Source organism: Bubalus bubalis, chromosome 14 (genome assembly GCF_019923935.1).
Source record: "Bubalus bubalis isolate 160015118507 breed Murrah chromosome 14, NDDB_SH_1, whole genome shotgun sequence".
Taxonomy (NCBI): domain Eukaryota; kingdom Metazoa; phylum Chordata; class Mammalia; order Artiodactyla; family Bovidae; genus Bubalus; species Bubalus bubalis.
The window spans coordinates 73,104,689-73,127,905 of record NC_059170.1 but is presented as its reverse complement, the minus strand read 5'-3'; the positions used below and the strand labels follow the sequence as shown (position 1 = coordinate 73,127,905).

The window sequence follows — 23,217 nt, the reverse complement described above, 5'->3', positions numbered from 1 at the left end:
CACAAGCACCGAGTCCAGGTTTTTTGTAGTGCTCCTATACTTCATACATCATAAGTAGTATATATGGGTGTTTCTGAGTGCAGGAAGGTTTAGACTTCCGAAATTTGGCAAATGATGACTCCTACACCACACAGTATTGTAATGTAGAAGAATATTTTTCAAGTTATGGTCCCAGGGTTATGTTTATCATTACTGAGACCCTTGACTACTGGGATAAAAATACTAGGCAAAAATTGGAAAAATGTCTGGCACATTTTGAAAACAGTGAGTATGTAGAGAAAAATCTTACAGAATTTTGGTTATGAGAATATATAAAATATATGGAAAGCCTCCATCAAGATAAAAATGGTGACAGCTTTTCTGAGCAATAAATGCACTTTTTAAATGGAATTTCCACTTTAAATGGAATGTGTATAACATTAATATTACATCATCACAGGTAAACATTTGTTCCCAGGCCTTCATTCAAACCATGAGTATGTCTTCTTCAAGCAATAAGAAACTGATGTTACACCAGTTCCGAGACATGGCCGAGAAGTGTGAAGTTCCCCTAATGGTATACAACCAGGCTTTCATATATTTTGATCAGTATTCTGCAATATGAGAAAACACTGTTCAAATGTGACTGTTGCATCAATAGCTATGTTCATTGTTTCCTTATTGTTAATTCCTCATCCCCTGTGTTCTTTGTGGGCAACTTTTGCTATTGCTTCTGTGATTATGCGCCCCTTGGGTTTTATGGCCTTCTGGAAAGTCAATCTTGATTCCATAGCCATGATTAATTTTGTCATTTGTATAGGGTTTTCTTTTGACTTTTATACTCACATTTCCTGTGCGTTCGTTTTGAGTTCAGAGCCCTCAGTAAACTGAAAAACCATTGAGGCATTGTATCTGCTAGGCTACCCTGTGTTACAAAGTGCATTTTCAACAATAATAGGTGTGTGTGTCCTGTCTGCAGCTAAAGCATACATCTTCAGGACATTTTTTAAGATTGTTTTTTGTGATGGTATTTGGAGCTGCTCATGGTCTAATTTGTATCCCAGTATTCTTAACTGTTTTTTTGAAAGTTAGTTTGAACAAGCACTGACAAATCAAAGACCAATTATAGAATTCCTGATAAGCCCAGCCCAATCCGATGAAAACACACCATTAAGAATAGTCAATAAACTAAATGCAAAGGCATGTTTCCTTGGCTTGGAAATACCATTTAAAAATGTTATTTAAAATATCCTGAGAGAGGAGAGAACAACATGGTGGAGGAGAGGTGGACATGGAGTACATCTCTCTCCACATATATATCACCAGTACACCTTCAGACATAGAAGTGCATGCAGAACACCAGCTGAGAGTGGACAGGAGTACCTGATCGGTGGAAAAGAATACATAGACCCATGCAAAACTCGGTAGGATGAAGGAACTAGGGGGCAAAACAGGAGTGGGAGATCTCAGATGCCTATTCAGGACTACGAATGCGTGCCATTCTAATCATAAGCCCCAAAATTAAGTTTCTGGGGATACGACTTCTCAGGATAGATTTAAACAGCCAATACTGCTTGGCAGGGGTTGTACTCCAAAATAGACAGGAGATAGATCTCCTGATCCCTGAACAAGGAGGAACTTGAACCATCTTGAATGAGATGTGTTGTTTCTGGGTAAATATCTCCAGCCAAGTTAAAGAAAGTCTCACAGTCCTGAAGAAAAACATTCAGATCCTACAGGATCTCAAAGAACGAGCTGCAGAGTTCTCGAGGTGGCTACAATCTCTCTTTGGGGGCTCTTCTGGCGATGGGGAATTTGGAGTTGGCTAATGCCCCTACTAATCCCTGTTATCACCATATTGATGCTGCCTATGATTGCTCCGTGTATTATTGATGAACCCATTTTGTCTCAACATGCAATGCCAGTTCAACAAGAGTATATAAAATTACACCCAACCACGGAAAATATCACTTACTCTTAGATGAACACCACTGTAAGGACTCTGAGGCTTCAGACTAGCAAGAGGGGGAGGTCCAGTGCCCCTCGCTATCCCAACTTAGCTGGAAGTAGCCAGAGAGAGCTTGACGTCTATATTCCCAAAGAAATGGGCCTCCTATCTCTTGAGGTGGGAATATTAGTTAGAATAGGAAGAATAGGAAAAAGGAGTCCAAAATGGTGGTGGCTAAAAGACAAAGAAAGGAAAAAGCATGCGAAAGTGGAACAAAAGAAAATCTGAGGACCGGAGTAAGGATCTCAGGTGAAAAAAATAGCCCCCCTGGCTCACCCAATTTCCATGGGGCAGGCTCAGGGGCAAGAGACAGATGTATAAAAAAAGGAAACCAAGGTGGATCGAGGCCTCCCCTTTGGGATTGGCCTGCTCTCACACCTCGAGGGTGTACTTTCCTTTGCTGGCTGAATAAAACTCTGAGCTGTAAGCGAGCTGTAACACTCGTCCGCTGTGTTTCAAATCTCTGCTCTGGAAAGACAGAACCGAGGAAATCACATACTTAAGTGACATATCCACACATTGTATTTATTATCACAATGAAACCTTTTTTAGAGTTTACTAATAAAATTGTTTTACCTGTAGCATGACACAGTTGCACGTGATATGATTAGAAGGCATGCCAATTGAAACAAGGGCACCACTGTCATAGAATCTGCCTCAAATTCCAGTTGTCTGGAAAGTCATGTAGAGGACCGGCCACAAAAATATATTCAGGTAAAGAGCTTTCAATTCTGATATTGTGTGTGTTACATATGATAGTGAAACACTACAGCTTATTGATTTAAACATAAAAATTCAGTGAAAAATCAAAATATATGGATTATGATTTTAGAATAAGAAGATAATGAAGATTTTCTTCTTCCCATAAATCTCTGGCATGGTTTTCAAAGTTTCTTTCAAAAGGCTATCTAACGTTTAAAACTCCTGAATATACAAAATCTGAATCTTACACAAAACTGTGAAAGCATTAATAACTGTGACATTATTTCTTTTTCTACACTTCTATTAGATTGTTATCTTTTACTATTTGCATTGCACAAACACCATTTCAGAAAGGCCTGAGTATTAGCAGGCTTTTTCCAGAAGGTGTCCTCTCATTTTCACCAGTTTTATTCAGAGTATTACATGTGCCGACCCCAAAATTACTGAACAGATAATATGTGCCTGGCACTACCCTATAATTTACTTTTAAAATGCTCATCTTTCTTTCTCAAGAACATCATGAAACTTTTGTTTAAAGTTTTGTTTTTTTATTCCAATGAACTTCAAACAAAGTTTAGGGGGCTCCCAGAAACAGCAAAGGCTTAAACTGGAAGTAAGAATTGCAGAGTAATTTGACCACAAAACCAAACTAAACCTGAAGATCAACGTTTGTACTGAGCAGACCTCCCCTGAGAATGTACAACTTGTGTTTTTAACCAGAATGTTACCAAGGATTTAAGATTTGTGGCTTTTTTTTTTTTTTACATCCTATCTCTTTTTACTTAAAAAAAAAAATGATTGTAGTATAGTTGCTTTATAATGTGTTAGTTTCATGTGCACAGCAATGTGAATCAGGTATACACATACCCACTCTTTTTTTTAGAATCTATTGTGGCTTTCTTCACTGTTCTATTTTAAGAAGGTTGAATTAAGGATCAAATAAAGCAGAGCACACCTAGCTTCCAGTCAAGGACTCTATCTGATAATCTGGGAGTGCTACTGCTATGGTCCTTGGAACAAGTCTTCTTATCCTTCCCACCTTCTCCTGGCCTCCCTATTAACCCCAGCTGCTGGGTACCTTGATCTTCTTCAAGGCCAGACTCTATTCAAGGCTGCCAACCTTCATCAGGAAATGGATCATCCACTCCTTGCTACGTTCATTTTCCTCTCCGTCACCTGTCTTCAGGTAGTACTGCAGCCGCAGGGCTTTGGCCTCGAGGAGTACCTGGATCAGCCCCATACTCTCACCTAAGACAGTTCCTCCCAGGATGTTGGCCAGGTTGATGATCTGACTGGCTAGGCTATAGATGGGGAAGGTGATGGTTTTCAGGTTGAGGCCCCTGTTACTTTTTCAGGCAAATAAAAGTGGGTTGGGGGGACACAGGAGCCCTGGTTTTTAGTGCATACCTTGCTGTACGGGATCTGGGTTCTGTTGTCCTGTGTCACAGTCAAAGCCTGCCATGCACCTTCCACCTTGCTAATTTCTATGATTTCCGGCTCCAGCGGTGTCTCGGTGTTGGAGACCACTAGGATGGAGGCATAATTGACCTCGGTGCACTTCCTGGAGATGAAGAAGATGAGAGAGTTGTTGGCAGTGAAATGTTCCTGCACAAAGCATTGCTGAGCCTTGGCAGGGCTCCTTACCGGGGTGTACTGCTGCTCGAGGTCGTCGTCTTCATCCTGGGGCAGGTAAATCAGGCCAGTGCTGAGAACAGCCATTAACACCATGGACAGCAGCAGGAAGAGCCAGAGGTGCGAGCCCACCTTCCAGCCCAACTGAAGGCCCAAGACAGCGGTGGCTCCAGGCAGTCGGTGTGGCAGTGGGGCTGCTGGTCCATTTGGTTCTGTCTGTGATACTGGTGGAAGTAGTTGAGTCTCGACCGCAACTCGGGAAGGGACTCTGTGCTCTGTCCCGCATCCCAGCAAAGCTCGGTTCCCTGTCTTGACCCGAGGCCAAGGGCGGCTCAGGCTCTAGGCCAGGCCCTGTGGGGAGACAGGTCTCTCTCTCCAGGTCAGGCCCGGACTCCAACCTGGGCCCCTGGGACTGGACACAGGCTCTTGTCCCGCCTCCTGCTCAACCTCCGGTGCAAACTTGAGGGATTAAGGCTCATTTCCAGGAATAAAGACCAGGTTCCCAAATAGCAGAGAAGATCAGAAAAGAGCTGTTGGACAGAGCGCCCGTCTCCAGCACCCAATGGTTTCCTGGAGAAGTTCCAAGCAAGTTTTTGAACCTGGGCTGCTCACACCTGAATGCTAGAGAGTCTGTGGCAGTCACGTGGTGGCCTTGGTTCAGTTCAGGTCAGTTGCTCAGTCATGTCTGACTCTTTGTGAATCCAGGGACTGCAGCATGCCAGGCCTCCCTGTCCTTCACCAACTCCCTGAGCTTGCTCAAACTCATGTCAATGAAGTAGTGATGCCTTCCAACCATCTCATCCTCTGTTGTCCCCTTCTCTTCCCACCTTCAATCTTTCCCAGCCTCAGGGTCTTTTCCAATAAGTCAGTTCTTTGCATCAGGTGGCCGAAGTATTGGAGTTTCAGCCTCAGCATCAGCCCTTCCAATGAATATTCAGGACTGATTTCCTTTAGAATGGACTGGTTGGATCTCCTTGCAGTCCATGGGACTCTCAAGTCTTCTCCAACACCACAGTTCAAAAGCATCAGTTCTTCAGCAGTCAGCTCTCTTTATACTCCAACTCTCACATCCATACATGACTACTGGAAAAACCATAGCTTTGACTGGACAGACCTTTGTTGGCAAAGTAATGTCTCTGCTTTTTAATATGCTTTCTAGGTTGATCATAGCTTTTCTTCCAAGGAGCAAGTGTCTTTTAGTTTCATGGCTGCAGTCACCATCTGCAGTGTTTTTGGAGCCCAAGAAAAGAAAGTCTCTCTTTTCCATTGTTTACCCATTTATTTGCCATAAAGTGATGGGACCACATGCCATGGTTTAACTAGCCCCAAATTTGTCTCTGGCACCCACCTTCTCAGGATTTAGTTAGTACAAGAAGCACTTCTTAAAGGCGAATGAAATGAGTGCTCACGTGACTCAGAATTGACTGGGAGAATCTGGCTTGTTCACAGAGACACTCACACACACACCCGCACACAAAAGGCACAGATTTTCCCTGTATTCCAAGTGGCAGGTTTTACCTTTGAGGGGATCATCCAGAAGCATCTTTCTCAGGTAAGCATTTGGTGAACTGGTACACATCATTTAGTTATTCTTTACAGACATAACGTTCTCCTTGTAAAAATTTCGAAGTAAATGCATAAAATAAAAGTGGGAATAGAAGAACCCAAACTGCAGTCCTAAAACTTCCTTCTATCACGTTCCTCTTTTTTTTTTTTTTTTTTCACGTTGCTCTTCTTAATGGAAGTGTTAAAAAGTGGGAGTTTATCCTTACAAACCATTTTCTTTGCATTTGCAAGCAGGTACAGATATATGCAAGGGTATCTTTTTCATAAATATTATTGTACTATCTGTGTATGTATCGAACCCAGGTTCAAGCCCTGGGTTGGGAAAATCCCCTGGCAAAGGGAAAGGCTACCCAGTCCAGTATTCTGGCCTGCAGAATTCCCTGGACTGTATAGTCCATGTGGTGGCAAAGAGTCAGACAGGACTGAGCAAAAAAGAAAAAAAATCTCTGTATACAGATTATATTTTTCACCAAATACATCAAAGGATCATAACATGTGACTGTATATAGGTTTACCTTATTCTTTTGAATAGCTTTATTTAGCCATAATGCTATTTAGAGATCTGTAGATTGTTTATGGAATTCCAGTTGAGCTATTTCAAATCCTGAAAGATGATGCTGTGAAAGTGCTGCACTCAATATGCCAGCAAATTTGGAAAACTCAGCAGTGGCCACAGGACTGGAAAAGGTCAGTTTTCATTCCAATCCCAAAGAAAGGCAATGCCAAAGAATGCTCAAACTACCGCACAATTGCACTCATCTCACACGCTAGTAAAGTAATGCTCAAAATTCTGCAAGCCAGGCTTCAGCAGTACGTGAACCATGAACTTCCAGATGTTCAAGCGGGTTTTAGAAAAGACAAAGGAACCAGAGATCAAATTGCCAACATCCACTGCATCATGGAAAAAGCAAGAGAGTTCCAGAAAAACATCTATTTCTGCTTTCTTGACTATGCCAAAGCCTTTGACTGTGTGGATCACAATAAATTGTGGTAAATTCTGAAAGAGATGGGAATACCAGACCACCTGACCTGCCTCTTAAGAAACCTATATGCAGGTCAGGGAGCAACAGTTAGAATTGGACATGGAACAACAGACTGGTTCCAAATAGAAAAAGGTGTATGTCAAGGCTGTATATTGTCACTCTGCTTATTTAACTTATATGCAGAGTACATCATGAGAAACGCTGGGCTGGATGAAGCACAAGCTGGAATCAAGATTGCTGGGAGAAATATCAATAACCTCACATATGCAGATGACACCACCCTTATGGCAGAAAGTGAAGAGGAACTAAAAAGCCTCTTGATGAAAGTGAAAGTGGAGTCAAATACTTGGCTTAAAGCTCAACATTCAGAAAACGAAGATCATGTCATCTGGTCCCATCACTTCATGGGAAATAGATGGGGAAACAGTGGAACAGTGTCAGACTTTATTTTTTGGGGCTCCAAAATCACTGCAGATGGTGACTGCAGCCATGAAATTAAAAGATGCTTACTCCTTGGAAGAAAAGTTATGACGAACCTAGATAGCATATTGAAAAGCAGAGACATTACTTTGCCAACAAAGGTCTGTCTAGTCAAGGCTATGGTTTTTCTAGTAGTCATGTATGGATGTGAGAGTTGGACTGTGAAGAAAGTTGAGTGCCGAAGAATTGATGCTTTTGCACTGTGGTGTTGGAGAAGACTCTTGAGAGTCCCTTGGACTGCAAGGAGATCCAACCAGTGCATTCTGAAGGAGATCAGCCCTGGGATTTCTTTGGCAGGAATGATGCTAAAGCTGAAACTCCAGTACTTTGGGCACCTCATGCGAAGAGTTGACTCATTGGAAAAGTCTCTGATGCTGGGAGGGATTGGGGGCAGGAGGAGAAGGGGACGACAGAGGATGAGATGGCTGGATGGCATCACTGACTCGATGGACGTGAGTCTGAGTGAACTCCGGGAGTTGGTGATGGACAGGGAGGCCTGGTGTGCTGCGATTCATGGGGTTGCAAAGAGTTGGACATGACTGAGCGGCTGAACTGAATTGAGATTGTTTATTACCTAACTTGCCTAGGATCACACTCCCATTGTTTTGTTTAACCACGTGGCACATTGCATTTTGCACAGTGATTAATTTCCATTGTCTCCAAAAGACAAATTTTTGCCTTCCTTTTTAGAATTCCTGTTTCATACTGGAATAAGAGATCACATATCACAGTGCATAAGATTATGGCCTCACATCATGTTCTCATCCTAGGGAGTCCTGTTTCTATGGTAACAATATTTCCAAATCCTCATTCTCATAAAGTGAGCTAAAAAAAAAGTCAAATGCTCCTCCATTCATCCAAGAAGTAGTTCTTGATCTTCAACTATGTGCATGTTTGTACTTTAGGGCTCTTCACACCGTGGGAAAAATTTTTGGTTTTCCCCTATAAAATATGTCTCCTTAGATATCAGATAAGTATCACCCTTTCCAATCAGATCTAAAATTGTTTACAATTGTCTCACATCCATACATGAGTACTGGAAAAACCATAGCCTTGACTAGATGGACCTTTGTTGGGAAAGCAATGTCTCTGCTTTTTAATATGCCGTCTAGGTTGGTCATAACTTTTCTTCCGAGGAGTAAGTGTCTTTTAATTTCATGGTTGCAGTCACCATCTGCAGTGATTTTGGAGCCCAAGAAAAGAAAGTCTCTCACTGTTTCCATTGCTTCCCTATCTATTTGCCATGCAGTGATGGGACCGGATGCCATGATCTAAGTTTTCTGAATGTTGAGTTTTAATCCAAATTTGTCACTCTCCTCTTTCACTTTCATTAAGAGGCTCTTCAGTTCCTCTTAGCTTTCTGCCATAAAGGTGGTGTCATCTGCATCTCTGAGGTTTCTGATAGTTCTCCAAGTTAAGCAGAAACAGGCACAAAGGAGCGATCGGCTCCCCCGACCACACCGCACACACCGCACTCAGAAGAGCCCAGAAGAGCCTTAGCACGGTGAGGAGTCCTGAGGTGCGCGATGCCGGGGTCTCGCGGGACCTCAGCGTTCCGGAGGGTTCAGGTCTGGAGACCTCTCGCGGGAGCTCAACGCCGGTGCGGAAGGTTCGGGGTGCCTCTCGGCTCCGCCCTCGCCTTCCCCGTCCGCGGGCCAGGTTCGCGCATGCGCGCGCGGTGGCAGCGGCTGTGGCGGCGGCGGCTAGTTTGCGCGTCGCGCTGGCGGCGGCGGTATGGGGCTGAGCCGAGTGCGGGCGGTCTTCTTCGACCTGGACAACACGCTCATCGACACGGCCGGAGCGAGTCGGAAGGGCATGTTGGAGGTAACGTCCTGTCTCCCGCTTCCCTTCGGCGAGCCCCGCGCCCTCGCCCCTCGGGCCCCTGGCACTGCCCCGTCTCCCCCTTGGGCATCGGGGCCCCTCACCCCGGAGGCCCCGTGTGCCGGCCGCCCCGCGCGGAGCGCGAGGGGCGTCTGCGAGCGGACGGCGCTCGCGGCGCGCGGGCTCCCGGAAGGGTGTCGCTGAACTGCCACGAGGGCAGGGTTGCCGCCGCGCCGAGCGGCTGCCGCGCGCGGGGCGCCTGGTTTCCTGTCGGGACGGGTTTTGAGCTGCCGGTACGCGCGCGCACCCAGCTCTCCCGGCCTGGCCGCGGGAGTGTGGGCCCCCGGCGCTGTGTGCGCTGGACCTTGGAGCTTGAGCGCTTCACTCAGGTGTCCCCGCGTTGAGTGTGACCCTCAGCACGTTTAGTTTCACGAGGTCTTGCTCAGAAGCGGCACCCTCCGCTTCCCGTACCTACTGATGCTCTTTCAGCCTTTTCCCATTCCTTTCAAGATGCGAAGCCACCCTTGCTTGCGTTTTTCTGCATTCAGCTTTAAGGGAAATAAACGAAGAATTACCATATCTGAAAAGCCCACTTTCGGAACCTGATCCTTCCAACCGTTCGTGCCCCGCCCACTTCATGCTTTGTTAAGTTGTGTCTCCCTGGATCTTCAGCATCTTCGTCCTCTTTCTTGGTGCATTACACTCCTGGTGCGTTTTCGGATCTGTCCAGTACTCTTGTTTATTTTTTTTTCAATAAAGATGTCTTTATTTAATATTCTCTTATTCTCCATAAGAGTGTAATCAATCTTTAATCATCTTGGCTCCACAGTTTGCTCTGAGATCTGGGGCAGATAATTCAATGCAGAGCCTGAGTTTCTCATCTGTGTTACAGTACAACACTAGGGCCAACTTCAAAAGACTACTTTTGGGAATTAATTGAGTTAATGTGTATAATAGTTTAGCAGAGTGATTCTCCAAAATATGCATTGGAAAAATGTTAACAAATTTTTATACAGTTTTTGCAAAAAACAAAGCAATGTCCATTTTTTAAGTAAAAAAAAAAAAAAGCAATCATTAGGCACCTCCTAAACTGATAGAATCCTGGACATTTTAAGGCTATTTTAATAACTTCACTGAGGCATTACACAGTATTGACTGACCTTTCCATCTTCACGCCTTTGATCGTGACCATCCCCTGATATATTGCCTCCAGTATCTCCCTGCAGACTGTACATATTTACCTGTGTTTTCTCGGCAGGCCAAGTCCAATGTGTTGTAATTAAATCCTTGTTTTAGTCCAATTCTTGCTATAGGCCAAGAGTGTAGGCTTTAAAAATCAGGCAGTTGAGGGAATTCCCTGGCAACCTAGTGGTTAGGACTCTGTGCTTTCAGCCAAGGGTGGGGGGCTCAATCCCTGGGCACGGAACTAGGATCCCACAAGCCATGTGGCTTGTCCAAAAAATAAATATAAATAAATAAATACATAAAATGAGACAGTTAAGTTTGAATCACAGTTTTCCTCCATACCTAGCTGAAAGCACCCAGACAAGTTATTTAACCCCTCTAACCCTCAGATCTTTCAATAGTGGTATTTTGAGTAGTGGTATTAGTTCTCAGAAACCCTATGTGCTAGGTTTAATGTAATGTATGAGAAGTACATAGAGTCCAGTGTTCCAGAATTGTACTACTGTCCACTCTGTCTCTAAGTCTGTGCCCTCCTGCATATTCCCGATGCCCTTGTCTTAGTTAAAGCTGGACTTGCTGCTTGTCTAGACTGTTACTGTGATCTTGATTCCAGGCTTACTGTGTCCGCTTCATCCTCCACATTCCTACCACAGCGAAATTTTAAAAACAAAAGTCAGATTGTGTTTCTCCTTGGTCTTTACACCCTCCCTTATACCAGCTCTGTATTTTGTTCATATGTCTTTTAATGTTCTTGTCAAAGGATACTACAATTAATTTTGCAACTCAGATGCCCACAACTAAATAGTGAATTTCCTTTTTTAGTGGGGAGCGGGGCGGCTCACTGTGAGGCTTGTAAGATCTTAGTTCCCTGACCAGGAATTGGACACTTGCCCCTTGCATTGGAAACTTGCTTTCTTAACCATTGGACTGCCAGGGAAGTCCCAGTAGTGAGCCTCTAAAGAGGAGACGAGCTGTCATATTCATCTTGTTTGACACATGGTAAATGCTGAATGAATGTTGAATGGATGAATAAAAGTTCATTTTTCCAGACTTGTTTCTCTTTCTGTTTCCTTTGTAAACATCCTGTGAAATGCTATTAACTATACAAGGATTAACTATACAAGGATCTAGGATCGCTTTATCCCATAAGAATACAACAGCCACAGATGTTGGCCTAGTTAAAAGAAACATACCAGCTTTCTGAGTCACTCTGAATGCCTTACGAAAGGAGGAAGGGGGAAAAGTCCAGCAATGACATTGCCTTGGGCTTGAGGAGAAGGAATCATGTACTGACTGTGTGTTTGTGTGTTAGTCACTCAGTTCTGTCCAACTCTTTGAGACCCATAAACTGTAGCCAACCAGGCTCCTCTGTCCATGGGATTCTCCAGGCAAGAATACTAAAGTGGGTTGCCGTTCCCTTCTCCAAGGGATGACCCAGGAATGGAACCTTGGTCTCCTGCATTAAGGTGTATTCTTTACCGTCTGAGCCACCAGCGAAGCCCATACTGACTAAATATCAGCTCTAATATTTTTTCTTTTTCCAACCTCTTCTTAAAATTTTTTATACAGGTTTTAAAGGTTACTTTCCATTTACAGTTATTACAAAATATCCGCTATCAGCTTTATTACTGTTTTTTAGTCATCTGGGAAAGCTACTTTTTTCCACCCACTTCAGGCCTGTATTTCAGTGTCACCACTCAAGCAGAAATCCATGGACAGAGGAGCCTGAAGAGCCCTACAGTCCATGGTGTTGCAAAAGAGTCGGATGGAACTTAGCAACTGAGCAACAACTCAAGCAGAAGCCTCCAGAAAATTGGGGTTTCTCAGAGAACAAAGCAAAAAATATTCCTGCATTTTTGAGTTTACTTTCCAATGGGGATGACAGGGAACATAATAAATGTGCTTTTATTTACAAATGTGTTAGGTGGAGTGGAGAGAGAATTGCAATTTCAAAATAGGTTGGTGAGGTTAGGCCACATGGAGTATATGATATTTGAACAAAGTCTTGAACTAAAAATAACAGGAAAACTGGTTGACTTGGTTAGTCTATATGCAGCCATCATGTTTTGTGAGCATGTATTTGTAAGTTAGTTTTATTTAGAATTCAGCCACTTCATATCTTAATCATATGTGTTATATGACTCCCACACTAGGCCTCAGAAAAGTCTTTTAAAATCATATCTAAACATGAGTACTCTCTGGAGTGAGAAATGGCAACCCACTCTGGTATTTCTCTTGCCTACAGAATCCCATGGACAGAGGAGCCTGGCAGGCTACAGTCTATAGGGTTGCAAAGAGTCAGGCACAACTAAAGCAACTTAACACATTAATACTGATGGTGGTAACTTTAATTCTGGGTCTGGAAAGCAGGAGGTAGGGCAGTGTTTGCTTTCTATATGTGTTGGGATATAACCTTAAATAGAGTCTGGAAGGACATGGAGTTTGAGTTTATGTTGCTCTCCCGTCTCTCCCTTCATCGGGCCTGTAGGTGTGTAGAGGCCTCATTCTCCACAGAACCCTCCTCAGGCCTGCCCAAGATGCCCTTACACAGACTGTAGGCCCTTACACAAGATGTCGTCATGCCTCCAAATTAGAGATCTTTTTTCTTCATCTCTATCGAGTTCAATTAAAACTTCCCTTTTCTCAGTGCAGATGTTTGGTGAGTTTGCACCAATAATGTGGACTAATTCACTTTAGATGTTATTTCTGTTTGAACTGATAATAATATGTAAATGACTGATAAACTTTTTTCCCCAAAGATGCTAATACTGTTTAAATACCACTGGTTATTCCAGATGAATATGTAATTAGTCATTGTGGCAAAGTTAAATCAGGGAATATAATGGGAAGCAGTTTTGAAACTTGGGATCCATACGCCATGCCTCTGCAAGAATCTCCCTTTAAGGTGAGCTGATTGGCTTTTTCACATCCTAGGAATGTATTTAATGAATTGCCAATTACAGTCTACAGGAAACTGGATCTTTACTGGGAGCTCTAACCCAATGAACAGCGAGCCGGTTCCTGTTGAATCTGGAGTACTGTGGAGTCCTCGAGGCCTGTGTCCTTTTATTGTATAGCAGTAGCATTGCTGAAACTATAGTGACCCTCATAGCACTGGAGGAAGTCACTTGACATTGCTAGAAAAGATGGTGACTGAAAAGGCTTGATTGGTTCATTGAAATTTAACTTTATAAAGCAAAACATTTCAGTGTTTTGCCTTTACCTAAAATTCTTAGGGTTGGTATATTTTCATTGGACTAGTAAGGCTTTTCTTAGCTATTACAGGAAGAAGGGGTCTACTCAGCTCTTTCCCCTTTTCAGCAGGTGAACTGAGTGTCTGGCGTGAATAGCAGATCATTTATTCCTTGTAGAGTTTAGGGAACACTTGTTTGACTCCTTTGCTTTGACAACAGGAAGATTTTAGCCCCAACCATGTGTATTGCGCTCATCCTCAAAGATCTAGAAGTGCCACGGCTGATCGACTTTCCCCAGAAGTCCCCAGTACATCAAGTAATTGAATTATTTACACTCCCAAGTGCAAGTAACTCACTTGGCAAGTGCTCTTAGGAAGCACTGCAGGGGATGGCAGAGTCAGACGGGAAAGGGGAAGAATCTAATACGAACCCTGCTGAGGAGCAGGTAACAGTGCGCATGGCTTGGGACTCTGGGAGACACATGCAGACATATTCTGCTCTCCCTCCAAAGGGGCAAGAAAGCTGTGATATCTACCCACCAATTTCTGCTTTTTACTGGTTGAGACCTACTCCTCGGGCTGTCCTCTGGCTGCAGCCCATGTGCACCGGTGCCCGTGTGGAGAGATGCGGCTCTTGGGCCAAGAAGCCCAGGCCCTTGTGGAAGAGGCCAGTGGCACCTGTGGGCGTGAGGTGTGCCAGTACATCTGGCAGCGCCGCTCCAGCCTCACCTGGCACCCTCCCTCACATGGTCTCCACTGCGGCCGAACTCAGCTTCCAGCTTGCCCAGCTCACAGAATCCCAAGTACTGGGTCTTTGTGCTGTTCCTTCTTTCTAGAATGCTCTTATCCTCCTCCCATCCCCACCTTTGGGCTTGGGAATGCCTTGGTTTAAATGTTTCTTCCTCTGCCCGCTTTACCCAACAACCCTGGGGTTGCTTCTTACCATTTAGTTCCAGTTTTTCATGTGACTCTCAGGGCGCTCAACCCAGCGTTTGTGATGATTATTGTCTTTATCAGATAATGTCATGAGAACAAGGGGACCAGTCTCCAACGCTGAATACATAGTATGAAGGTACACATGTGGCCTGTGGAGGTAGGCAAGTATGGGCTTCAGTCTCAGCTGGGGCAAGTTCTTTATCAGTTCTAAACTTCCTTTCTCTCATCTCAAGAAGGAAGCTCCCTTGGGGAGTTGCAGAAGAGATTAGAAATAGCATATGTGAGCTTTGAGTATAATGCTTGCCACATCGGAGTCTTAGAAAATGTTAGCAAACAGGCCACATGGTAAGAACCTCATATAATGAAAAGCCAAGGTAAAGAGCTGTGGGATCCTAAGAGGGATTATGATAAAGGATTCAGAACCAGTGTGACAAAGAGGGAGACTCAGAACTACTTGAAGTTTTTTATCTGGAAAAGTAAGTTAGTCATTTTGATATATGGCAAAACCAATACAATATTGTAAAGTTAAAAAATAATAAAAAAAAAGAAAAGTAAGTTAGAAAGAACCACTGTCATTAGACTGCTGAAATCACAGAACATGCTTGATTCCTTGGGAACTACAGACATATGTTTTTAAAAGTACAGAATTGGGTCCCCTATTATATGGTGGTTAATTAAACTAGGCCTTCAAAAGAGAAAATAGATATAGATGAGGAGAGGTTAGGTGAACTAGCCTTATATCTGGGAAGAGTCTAAATATTGGTTGTTAGAAATTATATATATTTCACTAAATATAAGCGCAGTTTTATTTTCATGTCTTCATGAGCAGAATAAAAGGTGACAGACTTAAACTGACAAATGAGGGGTTTTTATAGCTATATGTAAAGAATCTCCTTAGAAGGAGTCAGTGGGTGGGGAGGGAGTGTGTGTGTGTGTGTGTGTGTGTGTGTGTGAATGAATTGTCTGGAAATGTTGAGAAATCTTCACTCTGGTTTTTTTGTTTGTTTGTTTGTGTTTTGAACTTTTAATTACTTATTTTTGGCTGTGTGGGTCTTCGTTGCTGTGAGCGGGCTTTCGCTAGGTGCGGAGAGTGGGGGCTACTCTCCAGGTGTGGCGCATGGGCTTCTCATTGTGGAGCACGTGGACCTTGTTGCCCCACGGCATGTGGGATCTTAGATCCTGGACCAGGGATTGAACCCCTGTCCCCTGCATTGACAGGCAGATTCTGAACCACTGGACCACCAGGGAAGTCCCATGGTGCTCTTATAGTAAGACAAATTCCCACCGGAAATGGTGTGGCAATAGAGCATCCCAAGTCAGGAGTGGAGTTAGAATCTGTCTTTGCTCTTGGTTTATAGGCTCACAGCTTCTGAGGACATGGGTATTGAAGACATGAAGTGTGTTGATGGAGTTATTTTCCTTTATTTAGGTGATAAAGCTCTTACAATCAAAATACCATTACAAAGAAGAGGCTGAAATCATCTGCAACAAAGTTCAAGTTAAACTCAGCAAGGAATGCTTTCATCCTTCTAATACGTGCATTACTGACCTCAGGACTTCACACTGGGAAGAAGCAATCCAGGAAACCAAAGGCGGTGCAGCCAATAGGAAATTAGCTGAAGAATGTTATTTCCTGTGGAAATCTACACGTTTACAGCACATGACGCTGGCCGAAGAGGTCAAAGCCATGCTCACTGAACTTCGAAAGGAGGTCCGCCTTCTCTTATTGACAAACGGAGAACGACAGACCCAGAGGGAGAAGATTGAGGCTTGTGCCTGTCAGTCCTATTTTGACGCTATTGTTGTGGGTGGAGAGCAGAAGGAGGAGAAACCGGCCCCTTCCATATTTTATTACTCTTGTGACCTCCTTGGGGTACAGCCTGGGGACTGTGTGATGGTTGGTGACACGCTGGAAACCGATATACAAGGAGGCCTCAATGCAGGGCTGAAGGCAACAGTCTGGATAAATAAAAATGGGGTGGTGCCCCTGAAGTCATCCCCCACACCCCATTATATCGTTTCTTCTGTGCTAGAGTTACCTGCCCTCTTACACAGCATAGACTGCAAAGTCAGCGTGTCCACTTAAAGCACAGAAAACAGTATACTTACGAATTTTAGGGTCAAATTACAGGGTTCCAGCTAAGAAAAGATAAGGCATTCTCTATACTGTGACCCAATTCTAAGGATAATTACAGTTGTCATGTAATGGCCAACCAACCATTGACTGGTATTTATATCTGAAAATCCAGAGTACAGTAATACAAGTACCTTTTAGTAGTGTCATCCAGGAAATTTTGAAGAAGTATATTTGTTAATCTGTGGCTTGAGATTTAAAAAAAAAAAATTATTTTATTAATCTGTTAGCATCTTGGATCTCTGAAGATACCAAGGAAGATGATTTGTTCATGGATGCACAAATACAGATTTTATGTTTTGGCTTAAAAATAGATTTTTTTTTTTTTAAATAGCTATTTTGAAACATATAATAGAGATTTATTAGAGCAGTTGGATCTGGTTGATATGAAGTAAGTACCAAGTTACATGCCAATCAAAGCATTTCATAGTGAAATTATTTTCATATTTTTCTGTTTTAAACACATGCATCATATTTTTGCCTGCTTTGAATGTATACTTCTCTTATGAATCTAATTTTTCTGCCTTACCTTTTTGTTGGGGAGGGGATAGTTTTCCTCTGGTGTGTATGTGACCAATAAATTCTTCCAGTAAAAAAGCTGTTAAACTCAACATACAGTGCTCCTTTTCTATAACGTTTTCCCATCTTTCCAGAGTGAGTGTGTAGATTCCTGTTAGTCTTCTTTGCCTCTTAGGGAAGTACTTGCACTGTCTTTTCCCAGGAGTACTGCGGGGTTGAGGGGCCGGCCAGTCTTGCTGTGCAGAGTGCAGGCCACGTGGCCCCAGGCTGTTCCTCTGTGAGCACATCAGAGGGGGTCGCCTTGGTGCGTCCTCATCGTGCTGTGCCTCCTCTGTTGTCTCCTGACGGATAGTTTCACCATATGGTGAAAACTGACAGAAGAGTAGATTATACTCTTAACCATTTCCAGGGTGCCATTTTAATACTTGAAATTTTGGAAACTCATTTTTTTCACAAATTTCTATACCCATTTCAGGGTTTGCTTTGAGCTTACTCTTAAGTCCAAAGTGAGGCATCCTGCAACTTGAAAAACTTCTCAAGACCAGGAGGCTAGAAAGTCTCATGATTTCACCAACCATACCTGGAATAAAAAGCTTAATTAAGGAAATAAGAAATACTGATCTGGGTTGTTTTTTGGTGGGGTACCTTTTTTAACTTTTGTATAGGAAACTACTAATGTAAAATGTTCGATTGTTTGGATACATAAAGAATGGCTCCTTCAGGTATTCTCCCGAGAACAGGGTTCTCAGCCATTGTGCAAGTGCCTGTTATGCATCCCACTCATAATTTTTTAAAATGTGATTGTGCCCTTGACTGTGAAGAGCATTGTTGTGGCTCTGAAACTGAAAGCCTGTGAACAGGGAATGTTTGTGTAACACTCTTCTAGGTGTGGTGCCCATGTGACCTCAGTTGCAGTGTAGATGTTTTAAATTGTTAAGGTGAAGGCTGTTGATAGGAAAATGGTTGTGTGTGTGATTTCTCAGGGGGGCGAGTGTGGTGCTGAGGGTTTGTCCTTTCAGTTTGCCCATGAGACAGTCCAGGCACTTGAGTTCATTATGCTGCCTGAGAAGGCTCATTGCTCCCAGGTCCTGGGATCTCTAGCGGATCTCAACAGGTGGGCACCTCAGTTGCTAAGTGAGCAGTTCTTCAACAAAAGTGATCTGGTGGGGAATGACATAATTGCGTTTCTTGTAATGTGTTATTACTTTCCATTTGCACCCATCCTTAGGGAAGAACTTTGGCTTTCTGCATTCTGAATGGAATGTTACAGAAGATATTAAGAAATCTTGGAATAGACCCATTATTTTCTTAATTTTTTTGGGAGTTTGTTTTAAAATAATTCTTTATTGTTTTTCATAGTTCCCCACATGCCTAGAAAGCCACAGATTCTCAGTTGTCCAGAGGCTCACCCAAACACTGTCGTTATGGAGGAATGCCTCGTAGCCACGAGCGGGCCGTGCCCGTGGAACGCTGACACAAGGCTGGCTGTTTTCTGGTTCCATTCACACACCCGCCCACTGGCACACACACATCCTAGATACAGTAGTGCCCAGGACCCAGTGAGCGTGGTGTTGTAGGAAAGACAGTTTTTTAGTTGCAGAGGTGCTCGCTTTAGCACTGTCAGATTTCTTTGCAGCCCACAACAGGAAGCATTCTCTGTCACAATCCATTAGACACATGTATGGTGAACACTGACTCAATGTGTGTACATTAGGCATAGTTTTACCTGTTTAACAAACAAAGCTACTTCCTTGCTACGCATGATGCTCAGGATTTTTTCATTCCATCCTTTTTTAAATGGGGGAATGTATTTTTTTCATTTTGGAACAAGTCCTATTTGTGGTGCACAAGTCAAAGAATGAACGCGTGAATAGCAAAACGTCCGTCTCATCTCTTTTCCAGCAGCCCGCCTCCCCTAGAAAGGCCTCTTCTGTCAGCGCTTTGCTGTGTATCTCGTATGTAGGTGGGTGTGAGTGTATAAATTCCTCTGATTCAGTCAGCTTTTTATTTCTGCTTTTTTGATTTTAGAAAGCAATGATCTTGCTAAGATACTGATTTAAAAAGTCATGAAGCTTCTGTAAGTTGTTCCTGTTAGGAGCATCTGTCTTTGAGCTCAGCCATCCACTGCCGATAAAGGCGATGGTTCTGCTGACTTGCATGTTGTCCACTTTGAGGTCGGGACAGCTGTGAAGCCCTTCCTCTGCTCCATCTGCATGCCCTCTTCTGGGGCATACCCCATCTCAGTGATTCTCTTTACCTCTTAGGTTAGATGTCGTGTGCCCTGTGTCATCCCTTTCTTGACTTGTTCCCCCTTTGGTAGCATGCATCCTTGAGCAGTTTCCCTGTAAAGATGAGATCAACTCTCAAGTGTCTGAAAATGCTTTTATTCTCTTCTCCCAGCATTGCTCGTTTAACAGCATGTAGCCAGAGGTCACTCAGAGTTTCAAAGGCATTGCTCTGTGGCCTAGCGGCCACGTTGTTATGACACTTGTCTTTTTCTCTTCAAGCTCGTAGAACTTTGTTTCCCGCCCCGCAGTGGTCCGTGAAAATTTCCCTTGTTGTGTTTGCATTCTCTGTCCTTGGCACTCTTGAACCTTTTCTTTGAAAAGGAACAAAACTTTACGTTCTTTATGTAACAAAACTTTACGTTCTTCAGTCCTAGAAAAATGTCCTTACTTAGTTGATAAGCGCTCTGCTCCTGTGTTTCCCACTCCGTGGACCTCCCACTCTTCAGGACCTCCTCTCCTGACATTCCACTTTGTTTTCTTTTTTCTCCCAGTTTTCCATCTCTTATTTTGTTCTACTTTTTGAAAGATTTCTTCAGCTTTACCTTTCAGTCTTACTGATTTTTTTCCTGCCTGCCATTATGTATTTTAATTTCCATGTTTTTTTCAGTTTTAAGAAAACGTTCTTAATAGCATTTATTTTTCGTTTGAGTGGAATATCATCCCTAAAAAAAATTTTTTTTTTTAATGTTTTTGAAGAATCCAAGAATCCACTGTATCTTCCATGTTGCTGTCTTCTGTTTATTTGGGTCTGTTTGTGCACATTAGAGGCTTTCCTTAAATGCCCAGTGAACCTCATGTATCATGAGTAAGAGAAAAGGGATGAAAATGCTCAGTTGGAAGCTCTGCATGAACGGATGGGGCTTGTATACTCAGAGGTTCCTTTTCTGTAGGGTGCTTTGTAGGCAGTTACTTGAAAAACCCCTGGGGTCAATGTTTTAAGGTCTTTGCTCTTGGTCTGGTTTACTGGAGAGGAATCTCTGACTCCTGACTGAGTGGAGGTCTGATGTGGGCCCCTGGGAGCTGAGTGGGAAGGTATGTCACACGAGGGGACAGCCATATGGTCACTTAATCTCTGGTTGTTCCTGAGCCCATTGTGTGTGGTGTCCCTGTCTAGAGACCCTCTGTTTTTATTCCAGAGAAGCATCATGACTTCTGTTGAGTGAGGACCAGGTTGGAGGTGGCAAGGATCCAGGGATCTATTTGTATCTGCATGTTTTCTTTACCACTTTTTTTTTTGTTTTTTTTTTTTTGAGGGGGGTGGGGCTGTGCTGTGTGGCTTATGGGGTCTTAGTTCCCCGACCCAGGGATCGAACCCTGCAGTGAGCGTGCCAAAGCCTAACTGCTGGACTGCCAGGGAGTTGCCTCCATTGGTATTTGGAGCACCTTTTCCCCATCACCCTTAGCTCAGCTTGCTCTCTTCTGTGAGGACTGAGGTATCTGGTGGTTTCCGTGCCTGAATGTTTGAAGGGGTAGCTGTGCACCTTGTGGTTTCTCAGTGTTCCCCATTGCTGCTCTAGTCTCTGCTTTCTTGCATCTACTAAATCCTTTGCCACTTGTCCCCATGCTTTTTGGCTTCCATAATTTTGCCGTCAGTGCCTGTTTTCCTAGTTCGTGTGTGGGTGTTTAAATTCCTTTATGATACATGGTTTGCATTGGGTTTGGCGTAGAAGCAGTATTAGATGCATACTCCATTCTTTGCCTTTATTGTGGAAGCCTATCCAGTCGATGTTCAGTGTAGGTCAGGCCCCACAAAACTAGTCCTGTGCCCCACAGTCACTACCTACAGTTTGAGAAAAGCTGCTCATTTGAGCTGGAGATTTACAGCATGCCTGGAACTTAAAAAAAATTATATATGCAGCTTATTTCTTAAGATCTCTTCCCCAACTTCCTCATTCTCTGTATTCTTGTATACATTTCTTCTTTGACTTTGATTGTAATGGCAGGGCTTGTTATGATCCTGTGTTCCTGAATTTTCAAAGTTGCTTTATACATAAGATATTTATTTTGATAGGCAACTATGTTCCTATGATCACTTCTAAGACTTAAACTCAGATTTCTTCATAATAAAACCCTTCTGAATATAATCCATTCAATTTATACTTTTACAATGAAGTTTAACAGTTAACAGGGATTCCCTGGTGGTTCAGTGGTTAGAGCTCGGTGCTCTCACTGCTGGGGCCCAGGTTCGATCCCTGGTCAGGGCACTAAGATTCTAGAAGCTGCATGATGTGGCCAAAAAGAAAGGTACAGAAAAGTCACATGACCTTGGTAGGTCAAAACTGTCTATTTTAAACCACTCTTCACATATATGACATTGACAATACAGTTATTTTCATGGATTTCCTGGAAGATGTCATGATATTTTTTTCCTGGGCATCAGGCTGATCAGTGGATAAGATCCTCAACCCAAGCTTTTAATAATTTCAAAGTTAAATTTTGTGATGGTTTATTTGTTGGTTTAATATCACCCATGTAACACTTGCTGAGTTCCTAATAATTAGAGATAATCTTTTTGTACATCTCCTAAGCTTGAAATGTGTGCTTGAAAACATAATAAAGTAAATAAAATAATAATTGACAAAATACACTTTGAAAATCACACATACGGTTCTTCACTGAGTGTCCAGCAGATGTCGTTGAAATAAGATTTACAGTGCTCCTCTGAAAACAGCACTGTTTGTTACATTTAACTCCTTGGAATGTGCAAATTTTGTGGATCAGTTGGCTGACTCCTCCCTGTAGGAATGATAAACATGGAGCCAAAGCAGAACAGTCAGTACCCTGGGTACACACCGCAGTGGGTGAGACAGTCTGGATGGCATGGTGTGAGAGCCTGGCCCCAGCCAGTCCCCCTGCCCAGCCTGGCAAGTATCTCCCCAGGCAAGTGTTGGACAGTACGGCAGATCAAAGAAAACACAGGGACCATGTTTGAAGCACCAGGTAGTCAGACATAAAAGAATTTGAGGAAACATGCGTGTAACCAGCACGCTGAGCACGGATGACTCTGGAATGTAATCAAGATGAAACTTTCCTGTCACCTATTGTTTTTTAACTTCTACTTAGATGTGAAAGTTTCTCCCTGCCAGTGCATGGAGACTAGTGCTCAGACTTGCAGAAGGGCTAGCCTATCAGATGAGTCCACACTGCCATCTTTGGTCAAGAACAGGACCCCAGCACCCTGCCTGTCCCCTCAAGGCCTGAGATTCCTGGAGCCTCCCAGTGGAGATGAAGCCAGGCTGGCTCGTGCGCTCATCTCCTTGCAGCCAGGGGTGGGGCAGCGGACGGTGTGTGGACAGGGAGGAGGTCGCGTGTCTGGAGCCTGTGCCGTCATGAGTTGGCCCCATGGCCTGCAAGCCCAACAGATTCCGCACATGGCTACCTTGTGGGCTTGCCCAGGCCTCTTGAGGCCCCCACTGGCTCCTGCTGCTGCCGGGCCCCTTGTCCAGCAGGCTGCCCCCCACCCCCACCCCCACCCAAGTCCTGGTTCTCTGCCAGACCTCTTCACCACCAACCTTGACGAGTGAGACCCTTCTCTCCCAGGCAGTCCTGGATGAGAAGGACTTCACATGGGTCCAGATCAGCCTCTTTCCCGTGTCTTTACCCCACCATCCATGAGTGGAGTTACACCCCCGCCCACCTCCCTCCTCTGTTCTGACTGCTGCCCCAGGACCCTGGAACTTGCGTACTTTCTGCAGCAAATGTATGTCACCCTCTCTGAATTTCCTCATTGGCCCCGACTCTAAGTTTGAGGTCAAGGAGAGAGTTCTGCCATTCTCCAGGGGGCTGGGACA

The 23,217-nt window shown here is 43.8% G+C and overlaps 1 protein-coding gene, 1 non-coding gene and 1 pseudogene across 2 annotated transcripts; all 3 read left to right on the top strand.

Moving 5' to 3' along the window:
• The first annotated feature begins 114 nt into the window (after window positions 1–114).
• LOC112577680 lies at window positions 115–3,428 on the top strand (annotated as a pseudogene).
• Window positions 3,429–8,982: 5,554 nt separating this feature from the next.
• LOC102398325 (N-acetylneuraminic acid phosphatase) lies at window positions 8,983–22,013 on the top strand. Its single transcript, XM_006070206.4, has 2 exons — window positions 8,983–9,174; window positions 15,915–22,013. Exons 1-2 carry the CDS (start codon window positions 9,085–9,087, stop codon window positions 16,569–16,571), a joined length of 747 nt encoding a protein of 248 aa, XP_006070268.1. The 5' UTR covers window positions 8,983–9,084; the 3' UTR covers window positions 16,572–22,013.
• On the top strand, window positions 21,559–21,630 carry TRNAE-CUC. The gene has a single exon. It is a non-coding gene; the product is annotated as a tRNA-Glu (tRNA).
• Window positions 22,014–23,217: the final 1,204 nt, after the last annotated feature.